Genomic DNA, 17,360 nt, shown 5'->3' on the forward strand with positions numbered 1-17,360 from the left:
TCAATATTGTTCATGCAATATCGATACTATAAGAACAATATCGACACTACTAACCCAAAAAAACTATTTTGTGTTCAATTTCAAGTTTTATGGACTTTGAATTATTTTTGAAAACTTTCAGCAAATTCAATTAAGTCCAAAAACATATTGGCCTTAAATCGTTATATCAAAATAGGTTCAACAATCTCCCCTTTTTGGAATAACAAAACATTTGAAAAATGTTTTTTTGGTAAAACTCCCAATTGATAAAACATTTCATGAAAAAGAAAAATATTTTGAAACATATTTAAGCTCTCCATTTTTCATCTTTGAAATTGAATTTTTCAAACATATACTTCTCCCCCTTTTTGTTATATCAAGAATAATTCAAACCTTTTGCATTAAAATAACATTAGAGAGTAAATAACATAAAAACATTTGAAATATTTAAAAGCTCCCCTTCAACACAATCAAGCCATGAAAGTTTTTTGACACAAAACAACTTTAACACTTAAAGAATATTGAATTTTAAAAAGATAAACAAACATGTGGGTAACACATTAAATTCAATAAATGCAATCTATCATACTTTATGTAATAATTAGAAATAAGTCATTAAAACTCATATGCATAAAGCACTGTAAAATGTTATGTATTTAAGCATTGATATAAATTGTTAGATAGATATCATTTAAGTGAAAATATCTGCATAAACATTCAAATTAAGGTCAAAGTAAAAAAATATCATTTAAAACATAAAAACTTAACTTGACCAAATCATGCATGTATATAAATAAATAGGCAACTAATATTCAAAATTAAAAAAAACAAACTTTAAGTCTAGAGGTTACTCATCCTTTTTCTTGTGTGACTAGAGCATTTGAAATTCTGTACTTTTATCACCATTGCTCAACCACATCTACAAGAGACATTCATTTGGACTTTGATACCTAAATTGCTTTGACTCCTATAGGGTTATTACCAATGTCTCTAGTTCCCAAGGGAACCTATACTTGTCTAATTTTAAAATGTTTTCTTTTCTTTATAGGACAAGTATGTATAGGGATGGACATTGGTCGGGTTGAGTCAGGTTTCTGACCGACCCGACCCGAAAATTTTATACCTCCACCCGAAATCCGACCAAACTGAGTTTAGAGTAATTCCCTTAACCTTTAGGATTATATTAAAATCATTTTAAAATCTATCATATTTAAAGAGAAAATAATTTTTTTTAACGAATGAAGTAAAAGTGGGTCTTGATTGGGTTTAGCATTTGGAGTAGAGGAAATGTAAATCAAATAGAGCCTTAGAAACATGGGTAATTTTTCTGTGTCCAACACAATAATAAGGTATATTTGTATTTAAAACATATATATACAAAATTAAGTTTAAAAATAACACAAGGATTACTTCAAATTCTAAACATCGCAATATTTTTTAATAAATTTTGAATAATATAAGATCATATATATTAAAAAATTTAATAATTTAATAATAAATATTTATATTTTTAGTATGTGTAGTATTCAAATTTAAATCTTAAAAATAATAATAAATCTTTTAATATCTAAAATAATTGTTGATGACTAAACACCGCAATATTAGATAAAAAAAGCATAGGTAATTGTTTGATATTATTTGGAGTCCAGCTAGGAAATTTGTCATAACCGTCACAGTAGTGGGGATGAAAAGACAAAGAAAATTAGAGTATTTTTGTTTGGCTGTAATTGATTTTTCGGAAAATAAATTACTGGAATTTGAATTACTGGAATTGGAAAATGAATTACTGGAATTTGAATTCTGAAAAATAAATTACATTTCTGGAAAACATTTTCCGGAAAACATTTTTCATAAAATGAATTACATTTTTCTGAAAAACATCTGGAAAACGTTTTGTGATGTTTGGAAGATGTTATTTAAATCATTTTCCACTAGTTGAAAAGTTTTTTAAAAATTATTTATTATAAATATTAAATGTAATAAATAATATTATTTATCATTAAACTTAATATTATTATTTTAAAATATTAAAATAATTTATTTATTTTAAATATTATTTTTATAATTTTATTAATAAAAATAATAATTTTTGTATATTTTAGTGAAATAAAATATTATAAATTATATTAATTATTTATTAAAGTAATAGTGTTATATTATATTTTAAAAATATTAATTAGTATATTTTAAATATCTTTATTAAAATATTATTTAAATATATAAATAATATTATTCATTATTAAATATATAAATTTTTTATTATATATTATTAAAATAAAAATATAATATCTTATATTATTATAATATAATTGATTATTTTATATAATATTAAAAATATTATATTATATTATTATAAATATTAATAAATAAATAAATAATATTTTGATGAAAATGATATTAAAATATTTTATTAATATTAAATTCATAAAATAAAATTATTTTGAGTATTTATTCTTTGAAGTGAAAAGTTCGAAAAATTACTTACGGAAAATGAATCCGTAAGTCATTTTACAGAAAACACAAAGAAAATTCTGTTACTAGGAAAATGAATTACATTCTAGAAAACCAATTACGTTAAACAAACATGGAAAACATTTTCCGGAAAACGAATTACTTGAAACAAACACGAAAAAACATTTTCTGAAAAATGAATTACTTAAAACAAATACGAAAATTCGAAGAAAACCAATTCCATAATTTCAATTAAAATTACGGCAAACAAACACACCCTTAGTTTTCATTTTCATATTTCTCTTTCAAACTTTCATTAAAATACAGAACTGTATCAGAATTAAAATGGTGAAAAATCTACGTGCATGCAGGGCCCAACAACACTGCCATGTCTCTTTCTCTGCAGTCCCTTCCACCACCGCAGTGCAGTGGCCCCCCATCACCACCATTCACGAGAGTCCCCCTTCCAAGTAGATGACTCACTGTCACTCGCTGTTGTTTGAATCATCAATTCCATGGCTGGATTGAACCCATTGAAGCAAACTTAACAAGCTCATGTTGCTGCAACAAGGACCTGTTCGACTCACCTCCCACGCCGAGAAAATCCCTGGTTAAGCTCGACTCAACTTCGTTCGAGTTGGTAACAGCTCCTTGAGTCGAAGACAATGAACTCACTAATTTGTTTATGTTCTCAGATTCAGACAATGAACTCATTAACCCAAAACCAGTGTTGTTGAATATTGTCGGGTTGCTTCTTGTAGATCCCAATTGTGCTGCTTTCTGCAACAGTGCAGTGGCTGACATGTGAGTATGAGCCTCGTTTTGTTGAAGATTATTGTTGGAATACAAAGATGTTATGGATTCAGACAAATCTCCCTTGTTCTCTTCTTCTTGTTTCGGTCTCAATTCCGACATGTTGAGGTTGGCACCTGGAAATGATGATGCATCATCATCTGGGTACTTGCTGCTAAGCCATTGTGTTTGTGTCTGCGAAAATAAGCCAAACATGTTCATTGGTGGCATTCCCAAGTCAGGTAAGCTCGTGGATTTTGGTGCTAAGAAAGCGTTGTTGGGGACACCGAATGGGTTAGCCTGGTCGAGCCATGACTGTGGTCTCGGCTGCGGCTTTTGCACATTGGAGTTCACGTTGTCGACTAGCTCTAACCCACCACCAAACTCTTGTTTAAACACCGATGAAAACTGGTGCATCGCGTTGTTATTATTGGCTCCATTTATCAAATCATTTGTAAAAGCTGCTACTGGATTATTCACAGTCGATGGAACCGAACTGAATCTCGCGCTTTCTTCAGCTAAAGCATCACAAAAAGTTCTATGTGTAATGAAGCTATCCTTCCTGCAGGAAGACCTCATTAAATTCATGGATTTAAGCATTTAATTCTTCAACCAACATAAACTATATATATATATATATATATATATATATATCTGTGTGTTCCATTTGAGACATACCTGGAAAAGAGAGTTCCACAGTCGCATCTATACTCTCTAGTGCCACAAATCTTGCTATGAGCTTTCCAATCCGACTGAACTGCGTATTTCTTCGAACATTTCTCACACTTCCATTTCTTCTCGCCGTGTTTACGGCTGAAGTGCTTCTTGATTCCGGTGAGGTCTCCGAGAGCTCTCGACGGGTCGTGGTGAACGCACGTCTTTTCGGGGCAGATGTAAACTTTTTTTTCTGACTTCTTTGTTGCATCTTTTCTTCAGCTTCCATGGAAGATTGTGGCCTCTCCTGTGGAGTTGTAAGTTCTGGTCCCTTTGAAAACCTTTGTTGCAGATTTCACACATGAATCTGTTGGTCGCCATGAGAGATTTCGGCGACATAGCGATAACTTCTGCATCTGGATCTGCTTAATTTGGACAACATACACCCATTAAAACACTTGTAAAAAGAAAAATTAATGAGATTATAGTTTATATCATATAAACTTGCCTGGTGTTCCTGGAAAATTTCTCTTCCTCTTCCTCTTCACTGGATTAGGGTTAGGGTTTGGTTGTTGTTGAGGTAACCCTTTGATAGTTGAGGGAATTGAAGCCCCATCTTGAGACATCATTTCTGAAACTTTAACAACTGAAACTTCAAAATTCAAGATTTATTTATACTACAAAACAATCTTTGTAAAGTAAAACACAACTCAACAGATCTATCTCTTTACAGAAACAGTTGTGAAAAGAAGAGAAAGATTGTTTATTTTTTTAGCATTTTGTAACTGAGTGGGAAAAAAACGTTATATATGGGGTTTGGTTGTTCAGATTTGGCTTAAAATTAACCCAAAGAAAATACCAAAAAGAAAGTAGCTGGAGAGAATATTTTCCTCCTTTTTTTCTCTCTACTTATCTTACAGGGTCTCTCTCCAAGTCACTCAGCCATAGACTCAGTAGACCGCCTTTATATATAATATTAGGATTCTTATTTAATACAATCATGGTTAAGAATTTTACTTCATAAACACAAGTAGTGTCGGTACTTAACGAGAATGTTGTTATTTTTAGAGGTTTTAAGTTCAAGTAATAATATTTGCGGGGTAAATACACGTTGTTAATGGTTAAAAAAATATTTTAAACATATATTATCTTATAATCATCCTAACACTATTAAAAAAAGGTTTTTACTTAATAAAAGGATTGAAAATTAACTGTGACATGCAATAATCAGTTGATCTAGTGGAAATAAGATATTAATTTTTTTTGTTAAATCATAAACTTAATTTAGATTAATCGATCAATAAATCAGATATATGTAATTAAAACAAAAATAACTACCACATGTCTTATTTATTTATTTATGATTTTAAATATTAATTGAAAATTTATTAACTCATTTATCACATAAAAAATACATTGCTAATCTATTACATTATCATCTATAATATTATTTGCACTTGTTTTATGCTGCTACATGTGAGTGACCATGTATAAGGGTCAGATGGAGAGTAATGAAAAGGAGGAATACAAAGGATTGTAAGGCAGGGACGGAACTACTTGGCGGTTGGGAGGGGTTGTTGCCCCTCTCAAAATTTTTAGTATAATAGTAGTTTAAGTCCTTTTTAATTTAAATATTAGTTAAATGAAACTTTTGTTTTTTTTTTATTTTTAAATTTAAATATTTAATAGATCTTTATTTTTTTTTCTTTAAAATAATTTATTTCCCTCAACGTTTTATTCTAGCTCTATCCCTTTTATAAGGGACGTTGAATTCAACGAATATATCGTTAATTTATTCAAAAATTATATCACGTAATCTTTTTTAATTTTACAAAAGATAATTATATAATATACCTATTAACCATATTATATTATTATTATTATTATTATTATTATTTAGTGTCTTGTGTATTCGTTTTTCTTACCTTGGAAATTATTATGAAATAATATTATAGCTATGAAAAGATGAAAAATAAAAGTGAAAGGAGAGAAAGTAAGTTGCCTTTAGAGGCAACCAGTTTGATTGAAGAGGTAAAAATGATTAGGCTATAATTGAAGCAGCAAACCATCAAAAGATTTGAGTAAAGAAAAAAGAAAAGAGGGAAGGGGGAGGTGCCGCCCGTGAGAGGTGAGTGGGCAAAGGTGGGGACACACATTCAAAAGCGAATGTCAGTAAGGAGAAAAAGCCACATCCTTACAAAAGACACGAGATGACTCCCATCGCTTCATTTGTTTTCCACCACTCCCCTCCCCCCTCTCATATTTATTCAATTTCCCTTAAAATTGTAAAAATTAAATTCTGAATAATTAAAAAGATGATTGTTGTCTTTTTAAATTTTTAAAATTAAAAATTTACATACATAAACAAAAATACTTAAACACTTTTATTATCAAGTAACCTAAAACCTATAAAATAGATATCATCTTATAATTATATTAATTTAATAAAAAAAATATTCTCCCAAAGTTACATACTTTTCAAAGAATTGGGTGTATTAATTTTTATCTTTGAAATTTTAAGATAAAATTATTTTGAAAATATATGATTTTTTAACTTTTATAATTATATGAGAATATTTTTTTAGAAAAGTATATTTCTTTTGAATATAATGCTAAAATTCATCCTTAATGTATTTTTGGAGCACTTTAATCTTTAATATTTTATTTTATCCTAGATTGGATAAAAATTAATAGTTGACTAACTATCAATATTTTTTGTTGGAGTGACATGTGGCATATCATCATTTATATATACATATGACGTGTGTCATACTATCATTTTAAACATGTGATATGTGACATATCAACACTTATGTACATGTTATGTGTTATGCTATCACTTTAGAAACATATGAAGACTTGTCGCATTAGTAAAAAAAACGTTGATCGTTAGTTAATTATTGACCAATAGAGAGTCATTTTACACCAAAATAAAACAATGGGGATGAAAGTGCTCCAGAAAAGAATAAAATTCAAGGTGACTATTTAGTAAAATGTTTAGGAATATTTTCTTGTTATAAATCCTTCTTTTTATGATATTTATAAATCCTTCTTTTTATAAATCCTTCTTTTTAGAGTCATTTTATTTATTTTTATTATTTATGATTTCTATGTTTATAATAATTCATTATTTTTTCAAGTATGATATTAAATCATCATAAATATAGTCTATTTGCACATATATTATTCTATGTTAATTGTATATTTTATCTTTTAACTGCTTATAAATTCCTAACGGGATGGTTTCGACATTGTACCATAAAAATATTTGATCACATTATTTTATAAATTTGTATAATGGATTGATATGGTATTTGTTGAATATATGAGGGATGTATGCAATCTCGTTACTACATGCATCTGTTTGACATTTATGGAGTTTATAATTACGCAAAAATCAATATAAAAGGGAACTAATGTTGTCCTAAGTGTTTTCAGAAACGATCGATTTGTTTAGCTTTTTCCTCTTGTTCCCCAAATACAAAGAGAAATACAAGTTTACTTAAGATATTTAAGAACTATAAACCGAATTACACATAACAAGTCAATGTCCGGAAAAATTTGAATTTATACATTATTAGAACTAAATATTTTATCATCAATTCGGTTTGAGTCCGATAAGTTAGAATTAGGGATGAATATTTGATCCAAATTTGATAGATTTTGATATAATTGACTTGATCATATCAGTCTTTTATAAAAAAAAATCAATTCAAGTTGGAAGAGGATTGTTTTTGGAAAGATGGTGTCATATTAGATAAGGTTGGAGATAGGGTAAAAAAAGTCCGACTTGATATAATATTATAATTATTCCTTATATATTTAGAGATAATTTCTCCTTTTAATATATATATTTCAATTAGATCCTTGTTTTAATTAATAGAAATAAATTATATATATATAGGATGATTCTTCCACGTTCGACGATCACCGCTGAGCACCACTAACGATGAGCACCATTAATTTAATTTATAAAAATTTAAAATTTTAAAGGACTCAAAGTATAATTATAAATTAGTTAAAAATTTAAAGGTAAATTAGTTAAAAATAAAATATTTATTATATTATTTTCCATAATATTTTTGGGTAAACTATATCAGTGATCACCTAACTATTGTCCCTTTTCATTTCGACCACCATTTTTGAAATTTTTGAAAAAATTTCAATCAGGTCATTAAATTATTTAAATGTATTTAATCAAACCACTTTCCATTAACAATTAATGGAAGTGTTGACGCGGTTAATAAAATTTGTATAATTATACGTTTAATTCTTATTGCTTACACAAGCTACCAAATTGGTCATAATTTTAAATTAATTCAATATATTTTATCCTCCAATCAAACAATTTCAAAATATTTTATATTGTAATATTAACAAATGATACACATATAATTATAATTTGATGATTTTGTCATGTCAATTGTCTAATGACTAAATAGATTTTAAAAAATAAAATTTTTATTTGAATAATATCAATTAATTGTTAGAAGTTCATCAATGATAAACAAACAATATTTTACTTACTTTTTTAAGAAAAATTTAAAATATATCTTAATAAACATCAAAATTGTAACTCAGTCTATATGAGACGTATAAATATAGATATAGATATAAAACAATATTAAATAAAAAAATCAAAACAATAGAGAATATTATAAGTATTGTTACTCGAAAAAACACCACGTGAAACATTTTTTATTGTATACATATTGATATTAACAACTGCAAAATCATCTTAAACATGTTTCATTGTTGATCCATCGATTTTCTTTTTTTATTTCCCTTATTTATTTTAAATCATCAAATTATAATTAAAAAATGTGAAGTTATATGATTGGAGGATAATTCTTTGTGTATCATTTGTTAATATTTCAATATAAAAGATTTGAAGTTATGTGATTGGAGGATAAAATATATTGAATTAATTTCCAAATATGACCAATTTTATAGATTGTGTAAGTAATAATGACTAAATGTGTAATTATACAGATTTTACTGTCACGTCAACACTTCTGTTAATTATTAATGACTAGTGGCTTGATTGAATGCATTTAAATAGTTTAGTGATTTGATTGACAAAATTTCATAAATATTGGTAAAAATAAAAAAGGGTAATAGTTAGGTGGTCACTCTTATAGTCTATCCAAAAAAGACAATGAAAAATAATATAATAAATATTTTTATTTTAACTAATTTACTTTTAAAATTTTAACTAATTTATAATTATAAGTCCTTAAAATTTTAAATTCGTATAAATTAAATTAATGTTATTTATCGTTAGTGGTGCTCAACGATACTCGTTGAGTGTCGTAGAATTTTTCGTGTGTGTGTGTTAAATTAGGTCGAATTTTCACTTTAAAAATTGGGTAGGATGAAACTTATTATTAAAATCTCTTAGATCCAAATTCTCATTTACTTGATAAGGAAATACATTTCAAATTTCAAACTTTTGATGTCCTTCTAACCTGTTTTAAAAACACAACTTTTCTTGATCAATTTCACGAACTCGTATATACTCCCTAAAAAGAAAAATAAAAGACCTAATAATTCAAATATTTAGAAAATATACTAAATGAACCCCTCTATGAAATGTGACACAGATATTTAATAGGTTTAAGGTCCCGTAATGCACCTATGGAACTTGGGGCAGAGTTACACCGTAAAGAAACTCGACAAAAACGTTACTATTGTTCCCTTAAAGAAGAAGCTTCCTTTGCTTGCAAAAGTAGGATTTGAATTTTATTTATCATTATTTTCACATTATAACAGAGCTAAAATTCAATTTTTCTAAACAATTTTCCTTTGTTGTTTATTCACATTTATATAATATAACAAAATTGTACTGTATGTCTTTTTTTTTTACTTTTCAAAAATGTGTTTTTTTTTTTAATTATGGGTTTTTTCTTAGGTTATTGGCTGTTTGCATGTGACTTTTTACGTGGCCAAGGAAGCTTCCCCAGTCGCCAATGTCCTTAGGACCTGAAACTAAGTTTTCAGATGTGAAATGGACATATGAAACTGCACTGCACTTTGAGGTGGCCGTTTGTTGATTGCTGATGACCGTCATAATAAATTAAGATTCTCCTAATGTCGTAGGCTGATATCAAATTGATTGGATTTTCATTGATAAAATATATTTTTGTAGAATTTATAATTCAGTAGGATATGACATTAAATTAAACTGATTCTAGGGGATATAACGGAGAATTTTTTTTTTTTTTTGAGTGGAGGATACAACAGAAGATTGAGCGACTGCGGAGGATATGACAGACAATTTTGGGGAAAACAAAAAATATTTAACAATGAAAAGATAATTTATTATACTGCAAAATGATAGATTACAATGAATCTCAATTTTTCCTATTTATATAACTTCACAACTAGTCTATTCGCTTATCTAACTACCGCTAACTAACGTAACAAATTAACTAATTAATTACTTCTCAACACTTGCCTCAAGTTGGAGGGTGATATACATCTTTTACACCTAACTTGGATGACAAGTATTTATGCCAAAGGCCTTTGGTTAGTATATTTGCCTATTGATCATTTGTTGGGACATGATCCCTTTTGAATATTTTCTCCAATAAAATGATAATTTATCTCTATATATTTTATACGTTCATGATAAATTCAATTAGTTACAATCTACAATGATGTTTGACTATTGCATAACGCCATGCTGGACCATCATGTTTAATTTCTACTTCACTTATCAATCTTTTTAATCACGCTAACTCATCTATTGTTACAACCATCCCCTTATACTCGGATTCCACCGACGATCTCGACATAACATTCTACTTCTTTGCATTTCAACATACCGACCAATCCTCCACCTTAATACAGTAACATGTTATTGATCTCATCGTCATAAGACAAGATGTTCAATCAGAACCACAAAATGCATTCAATTGAGGCTTGCTACTTCTTGCAAGGAATATGCCTTAACCTAGACTTCTCCGGATATACCTTAAAACTTGAAGAGCTGCAGTGCAACTTCTTGGGCATTTGCATGGACAAGATCATGTGTGTTGGAAAACATATGTTATGTTTGGTGAGTGCAGTGATGGAGCCATGTAGGCCTCGGGGGCCCACTGCCCCCCTCCCCCCAAAAAACAATTTTTTTACCATTAAAAAAATAGGGATAAATAGCAATTTAGACCGTTAAATTTTGATTTATTTTGATTTTACTCTCCATTTTCTATTGTTAATCATACTTTGCCCCTGAACTAAAATTCTGGTTCCGTCCATGGTCGAGTGTTTGTTCAATTAGTTGTTGGTACACCCTAACATCTTTAAGGATTTAATGATCTTGTGTTAAAGTCTTAGTAGTTTCATCATACTCTATTGTAGTAAGCTTTTGATTTTGTTCTAGTGGGGTTGACGCGTATCGTGCTCCCTCTAAACCTGAATCAACTACAAGTTCCAAAACCCTCTAGATGCTGATCACCTTGTAAGAGAGAATTATACATAACCATTTGGAATATAGGACAATCAAACATAGCAGCTAAAGCAATGATTGTCCGAACGGTCACTGCTTTGCCACCAAAGAAAATTTATCTTAGTAATAAAGAATTGTTGTTATTACTTAAGGTCTCGAGTTTGAGCGCCAAGAATGTCATAGGTATAAACATTTAATGTCAAATGATTAAAAATTATCTTTAAACATACACTACCTTATATTTACCCATATTAATAAAAAATTGTTTTATATTACCAACATGCTTCAACTCGATGATCAACAACTTAAATTAGAAGGTGACTGTCAAATAAAATTGTGCGCTTTATATGAGCATATACACTTTTTAAATTCTTTTTTATATATATTTGAAAGACACAATCGAATCTCATACACGTTTTATGCTTACAAAGAACATAAATATTGAAGTTAAAATTCTTAAAAGAGGAAATAGAGATCACATGTTTTAAAGTGTTTTGAGTACGCTATACAGAATGAAATTAAACAAAATAATGAACAGTAATTTAATTTTGAAGCTACATGTTCTTTTTCTTTTTTTCCACATATGTTCAAAAAAGAAAGGGAAAAAAGAATATCACTTGACAATGTATATTTTATATACTTGTTGTCCTTTTATCGAATGAAAATTCTTTCAGCCCGATATTAATCTCATGTTGTGGAAATCTACATTGTTCACTCAAGCTTGATTCATTTACATCTTTATCAACGTACTCTACTTGATCTTGTTCCACTACGTCAATATGACAGTGAGACGTAGATGAACCGTCAATGTTCGAACCCATCTGGCCATAGCAGAAAAATGAAATAAGATTACATAATAAAGTAATTAAAAAATAATAATTTGGAACCTTGAAAAATAAAATAGATCAATGTGCGTTACCTGTGTAACGAGGGCGTAAAGAGGGAGTGTGACGTAGCTGCAAAGAATTTGAATGAGAACCCTAATAACAAAACAAATACAAGGATTAGAGTTTGAAATTGGAAAAGAAGTTATAACTGAAATTTTAATCTACGAAGAAATGAATTAATTTCCAAAACCCTGACTTCGATTAAGACTAAATATATATTTTGATACGTGAATTTGGATTCAGTGTCGATTTAGTATCCAAGTTCTTTGTAGTTTAATTACGTATCTGAATCTGACTTAAAGGTTTAATTTGGTACTTGAGATTTTCTTTCTTTCTTCTTAAAATTCATACTTTAACTTGACTTCTTGGTTCAAATATATTTATGATTTTATCAATTTGAACCAAGTCGAGTTCATAGGCTTATTTAAACAAAACAAATCTAAGCTAAGGTACATAATTGGAAAAAAAACGTTGAGATACCAAACTGAACCTTGAAGTCAAGTTCAGGTACTTAATTAGATAAAAAAATTGAGAAAGTTACAAAATGGTCACTAAATTATATCAGAATAGTCTTTTGGTCACTAAATTTTCAAAAGCTAGAAAATAGTCATTAAACCTCCCAAATAGTTACAGAATAATCATTAAACTTTATCAAAGTATTACAAAATGATCATTAAACTTGTCAAATTAGTACAAAAGGGTCCTTAAACTCATCAAAATTTATCACTATTTTATAACATATAGCGACCATTTTGCAATAGTTTGATGAATTTAATTATCATTTTCTAACTTCTAAAAGTTCAGTGACTAAAAAGATCACTTCAATATAGTTTAGTGACCATTTATGTATGTGCCCAAAAAACTAAGATACCGAATTAAATCGTGAAACCAAATTTAAATACCAAAATATATACTAATCCGTTGGATTAACTAACAATTTCAGGTAGTCGAAAACGAGGGATGAGATAGTTTAGAGTGTTTTACCCCATTGAAATTCTGATGACAACATCTTCCACATGCTCATGGAAGCAAGATTTCAATCCAAATTCATACTGCATTTCATAAAAAAGACAAATAAATTTCATTACAAAATCCAATCCAAAACAACGAATAAAGTTCGTAAAGAAACGTACCCAAGTCCATGCAAAGAATGCAAGCTGGAAAGCATTCTGAAAACCGGGTGAAAAAAAATGTAAGCAGCAGATCATTTTTGGAGCCTTCAACAACAATAATAATAAATACCTGAAAAAGAACGAAGTTGATAAGATAGAGAATGAGCCGAGGGCGGTTGAACCAGAAAAGGTCATCCCCGGGTTGAACCACCGGCACTCCTTTCACCACTTCTCCTCTCTCATGTATTCTTAGACCCATCTTTGTTATGATCACCTGTAGCTTTGTTCCCACTAGCAGTATGACCTGCATGTTCCCCCCCCCCCAAATCACAGCCGTTAATCTATTCAATTCTATCCCAACTATCGCTATATGCTAATCACATACCATATTAATAAAATCGTTAGGTCAAGCCATATTATTATATGTTGAAAAAAACATAATTTAGATTAACTATGGTTGAAACTAATTGTATATTTGGATGTATTCGAGGTTGAAATAGGATGATTCAAAAGTTTGAGGATCAATTTAGAATGAGGTCATAGTTTGGAAATGAAATTGGAACATTCAGAAGTATAAAGACTAATTTAAAATGAGAATCATAGTTTGAGGATGTAATTGGAAGATTTGAAAGTATGAATACTAATTTAAAATAAGAATCATAATTTAAGGATGTGTGATGTAATTTAATTATTGTAAAAAATAAGGTAGAAGAGAGTAGTTTATTATGCTTACAATCAATGGAATAAATGGCATCCACAAATAGGAATACCACCCTGTATCATAAAAGTACATTTGAGTCAATTATATATAGTATATGAAATATAATGAAAAATGGAAAAGAATATAATTTACCCACCATGAGTGTTAAAGAGTAGAAAGAGAACAGCCAAAAACCATATTGGAGGACTGTGAAATTCATGGATAAGAAAAAGATATTAATTTTATATAAAAGAATAAGGAGAAACGAAAATAGCTGAAATTAATTAATTACCTAATGCCCACAACAACATTGAAATCTTCTTCCAATGATCTGTTAATATATTTTTGAAAATCAAATTTGGTTTCGCTGTTGGGTGCCAAGTGTGCCTGAAAATATATAATGCCTAAAACTATTGAAAATTTAATTAATTAATAATAATTAAATTTTAAAAAATATAATAATTACCATAATAAATCCATGTCGGAGAGTTAAATAATCAACTTTCGGAACTGATCTCACAAACTGTCTAAAGAAACAAACCTGGAAAAATATAAAAATAAAAGGTCAAAGGGTTGCAAATTTGTGGATTGTTTTGGACATAATGGGATGGCTTTTCCATGTGATCCTTGTCTAAAAAGGCAGTTAACGACTGTAATTTGCAAGTAGACAAAAGAAATATTAAAAATCAGTGATCGATAATTAATTATATTTTCAATTTATACAAGATGCAAATTAAAAAATATAGAATATTTAAATAAATTCTAATAAAAATAAACTTACAATCCACATGAGAACCGGGTTTTTGGTCCAAAAGCTAAGATGCCTTCTTCCAAATGATGTTTCTCTGGTAAATCTGAACCGTTCCGGATCTGTCACAAACCAAAATCATTTCATATCTAATCATTTTCATAAATTATTAACTTTATAACAATAAATAACATTAATCACTTATATCAATTGTTCAAAGATAATAAAATATACGTGCATGCGTAATCCATGGAACACGTTTCCAGTATATTATAACGATAAATCAAATTAAATATTCGGTTATATTTATTTATAGTTTGCACTAACCATGTGAGAACTGATATTCGATTGTTCTCGTTTCCTTTTCCCATCTCTTCCAACTTCTCATCTAAAAAGGATCAGATCATTTATGCATTAAAAAATGAACTCGAACAATATTATTCTCAATAACGAATACACATATATTAATGACATAAAATTTATGTCCGGTATACCTTAGCTCGACCCAATGCGAGTGTAAGAACACAGTAAAGGACATGGAATAGAGCTAGCACGAAGATAAAAATGTGAAGGTGGTGGATTCCATCAGATGAAACAAATGGTACTTTACCCTGGGACATTACTCAATTTATGTAAGCTTGTGTAAAAAATGTCGGTTCTACCAATTTCAATTCGGTCGTATTACCTGAGGTGCACATTTAGTCTCCGACGATGCTCAGTATCGGTGTTATCTTCATGACCAGGTTCATTAATCGACTTCTTTTGTTTCTTATTGCATGGATGCCAAGTAGCTGCAATTTCCTTTGATATGCAGATATCTGATATTAGGCCTTGTCCTACTGTTAGAAGCAAGGATATAAATCCCAGCAACATAAGCTCTACACATACAACAAAAACCAATACATATCAGTTTCTTTTTGTCTAAATTAACAAAAATTCATTAAAATAAACTAGTTTACCTGATTTGATCTTTTCCAGTGCTTCATACAGTGCTCGTTTATGGTTCTTCCTCAACCACTGCAAAAAAATAATATTAATATTAAAAAATTGCAGATTTGAAGTTTAAATTTCCATTAGAGGACCTAAAAGATCAGCTTTAAAGAATTTGAAAATTTTAAAGACAGCAGTTTTCGTCAGTCCGTCGATTCATCCCTGAAAACATACCTTTCCGATCATATGGATCACCTGTTCAATGATGACTGAAATCAAAACCAGAACAAAGCAAACAACAGCAACAGCCCATGTTGGTGTTTCCTCAAGAGATCTTCCTCCACTAGCTCCAGCCATAATAGTTTTGGAAAGAAAGAAGATATGAAGTAAATAGAGATAGTTCAATATATATATATAGAGAGAGAGAGAGAGGAAGGGAAAGGAAATGTGAACAGGGATGATTCAACCCAGTGGGGTGTAAAGCTTTGAATGTTATGAAGAGACTTCAATGAAAATTTGGTAGTTGTTTTCTTTTATTAAAAAAATGTAGAGTACATTAATGGTGTCGATTATATAGCGTTGTTTTGTTGAGTTTCTATCTATAAAATATTTGTTGAGTCTCTGATTATTAAAAATTATGAAAATAGTTATTTGACTATTCATATAAACTCATTTTTTTTTAAAATTGACAAAAGTCTGAATTGAAAATTAACATGTTAATTGAGATATAATAAAATTTAATCTCAAAATCTTAAACGACTATCATATCCTAATTAATATGTAATGTCCAACTTAAACTACCGTAAATCTTTTTAACAGAAAATGACAATTTTGGAATATATAAATAATAATGTGATCATTTTGTAATTTTTAAATTGGAGATTTAACAAAACAACTTATAGTCAAAAGATCATTTTATAACTTTTAATAATAGAGAAACTTAAGAAAATAATATATTATAATTAAGGGATCATTTGTATTTTTTAATTTATTAAAAAATGGAGATTAAAGAATTTTTTTTTGGTGGGGGGTTGACTTTGTGAACGCGTAGGGGGCAAATGAAAGGGAAGATAGAAATAAATAATAGAGGCATGAGTCATCATCTTATCAAATAATGCAAACCCCAGATGATTACTCACCTATGTTTGCCTGATCTTCTTTCTGTCCAAATGCCAGAACTATTTGTATGATATTATTGGGTAAAATTGACTCGTACTATATTTTTCAAGTTGGTTTTGACATCCAGCGGTGGAATGGAACTCAACAGTACTTTATGAGGGATTATTTTGAAAGAATAGTATGTATTAATTAAAATATTTTAATATTTTTATCAATTTAAATTATATATCAAAATACTATACTAATATTTTTTTTATAAATTTATTAAATTTATTTTTTCACATTAAAGTTTAAAGAAACAAACAAATTAATAATAGTATTATTTATTATTGTGTCCAAAATTTACTTTTTAAAGATGAAATTTCATGAAACCGCGTAATAAATATAGATATTTAAAATAAAATCATAAATATAAGTTATACTGAAAATATTTTAAAAATTACCTTTAACTGAAATTAAATTAAAAGTTTAAATATTATGTTAAAGTCAGCAATTAAAAAAAACTAAACAGAAAAAATGCAAAGATTTTTTTATCTTTAAA

The 17,360-nt window shown here is 28.6% G+C and overlaps 1 protein-coding gene and 1 pseudogene across 1 annotated transcript; both read right to left on the reverse strand.

Moving 5' to 3' along the window:
- Positions 1–2,686: 2,686 nt before the first annotated feature.
- LOC120177455 lies at positions 2,687–4,704 on the reverse strand (annotated as a pseudogene).
- Positions 4,705–11,294: 6,590 nt separating this feature from the next.
- Positions 11,295–16,057, reverse strand: LOC120177438 (MLO-like protein 6). Its single transcript, XM_039183586.1, has 15 exons — positions 15,935–16,057; positions 15,730–15,787; positions 15,456–15,484; positions 15,265–15,381; positions 15,098–15,158; positions 14,804–14,892; positions 14,489–14,563; positions 14,315–14,409; positions 14,180–14,229; positions 14,056–14,096; positions 13,453–13,626; positions 13,195–13,379; positions 12,243–12,303; positions 12,030–12,144; positions 11,295–11,416 (listed from the first exon to the last, which is right to left on the reverse strand). Exons 1-15 carry the CDS (start codon positions 16,055–16,057, stop codon positions 11,295–11,297), a joined length of 1,395 nt encoding a protein of 464 aa, XP_039039517.1.
- Positions 16,058–17,360: the final 1,303 nt, after the last annotated feature.

This window comes from Hibiscus syriacus, unplaced genomic scaffold, assembly GCF_006381635.1.
Source record: "Hibiscus syriacus cultivar Baekdansim isolate YM2019G1 unplaced genomic scaffold, ASM638163v2 tig00112289_pilon, whole genome shotgun sequence".
NCBI classification, from domain to species: domain Eukaryota; kingdom Viridiplantae; phylum Streptophyta; class Magnoliopsida; order Malvales; family Malvaceae; genus Hibiscus; species Hibiscus syriacus.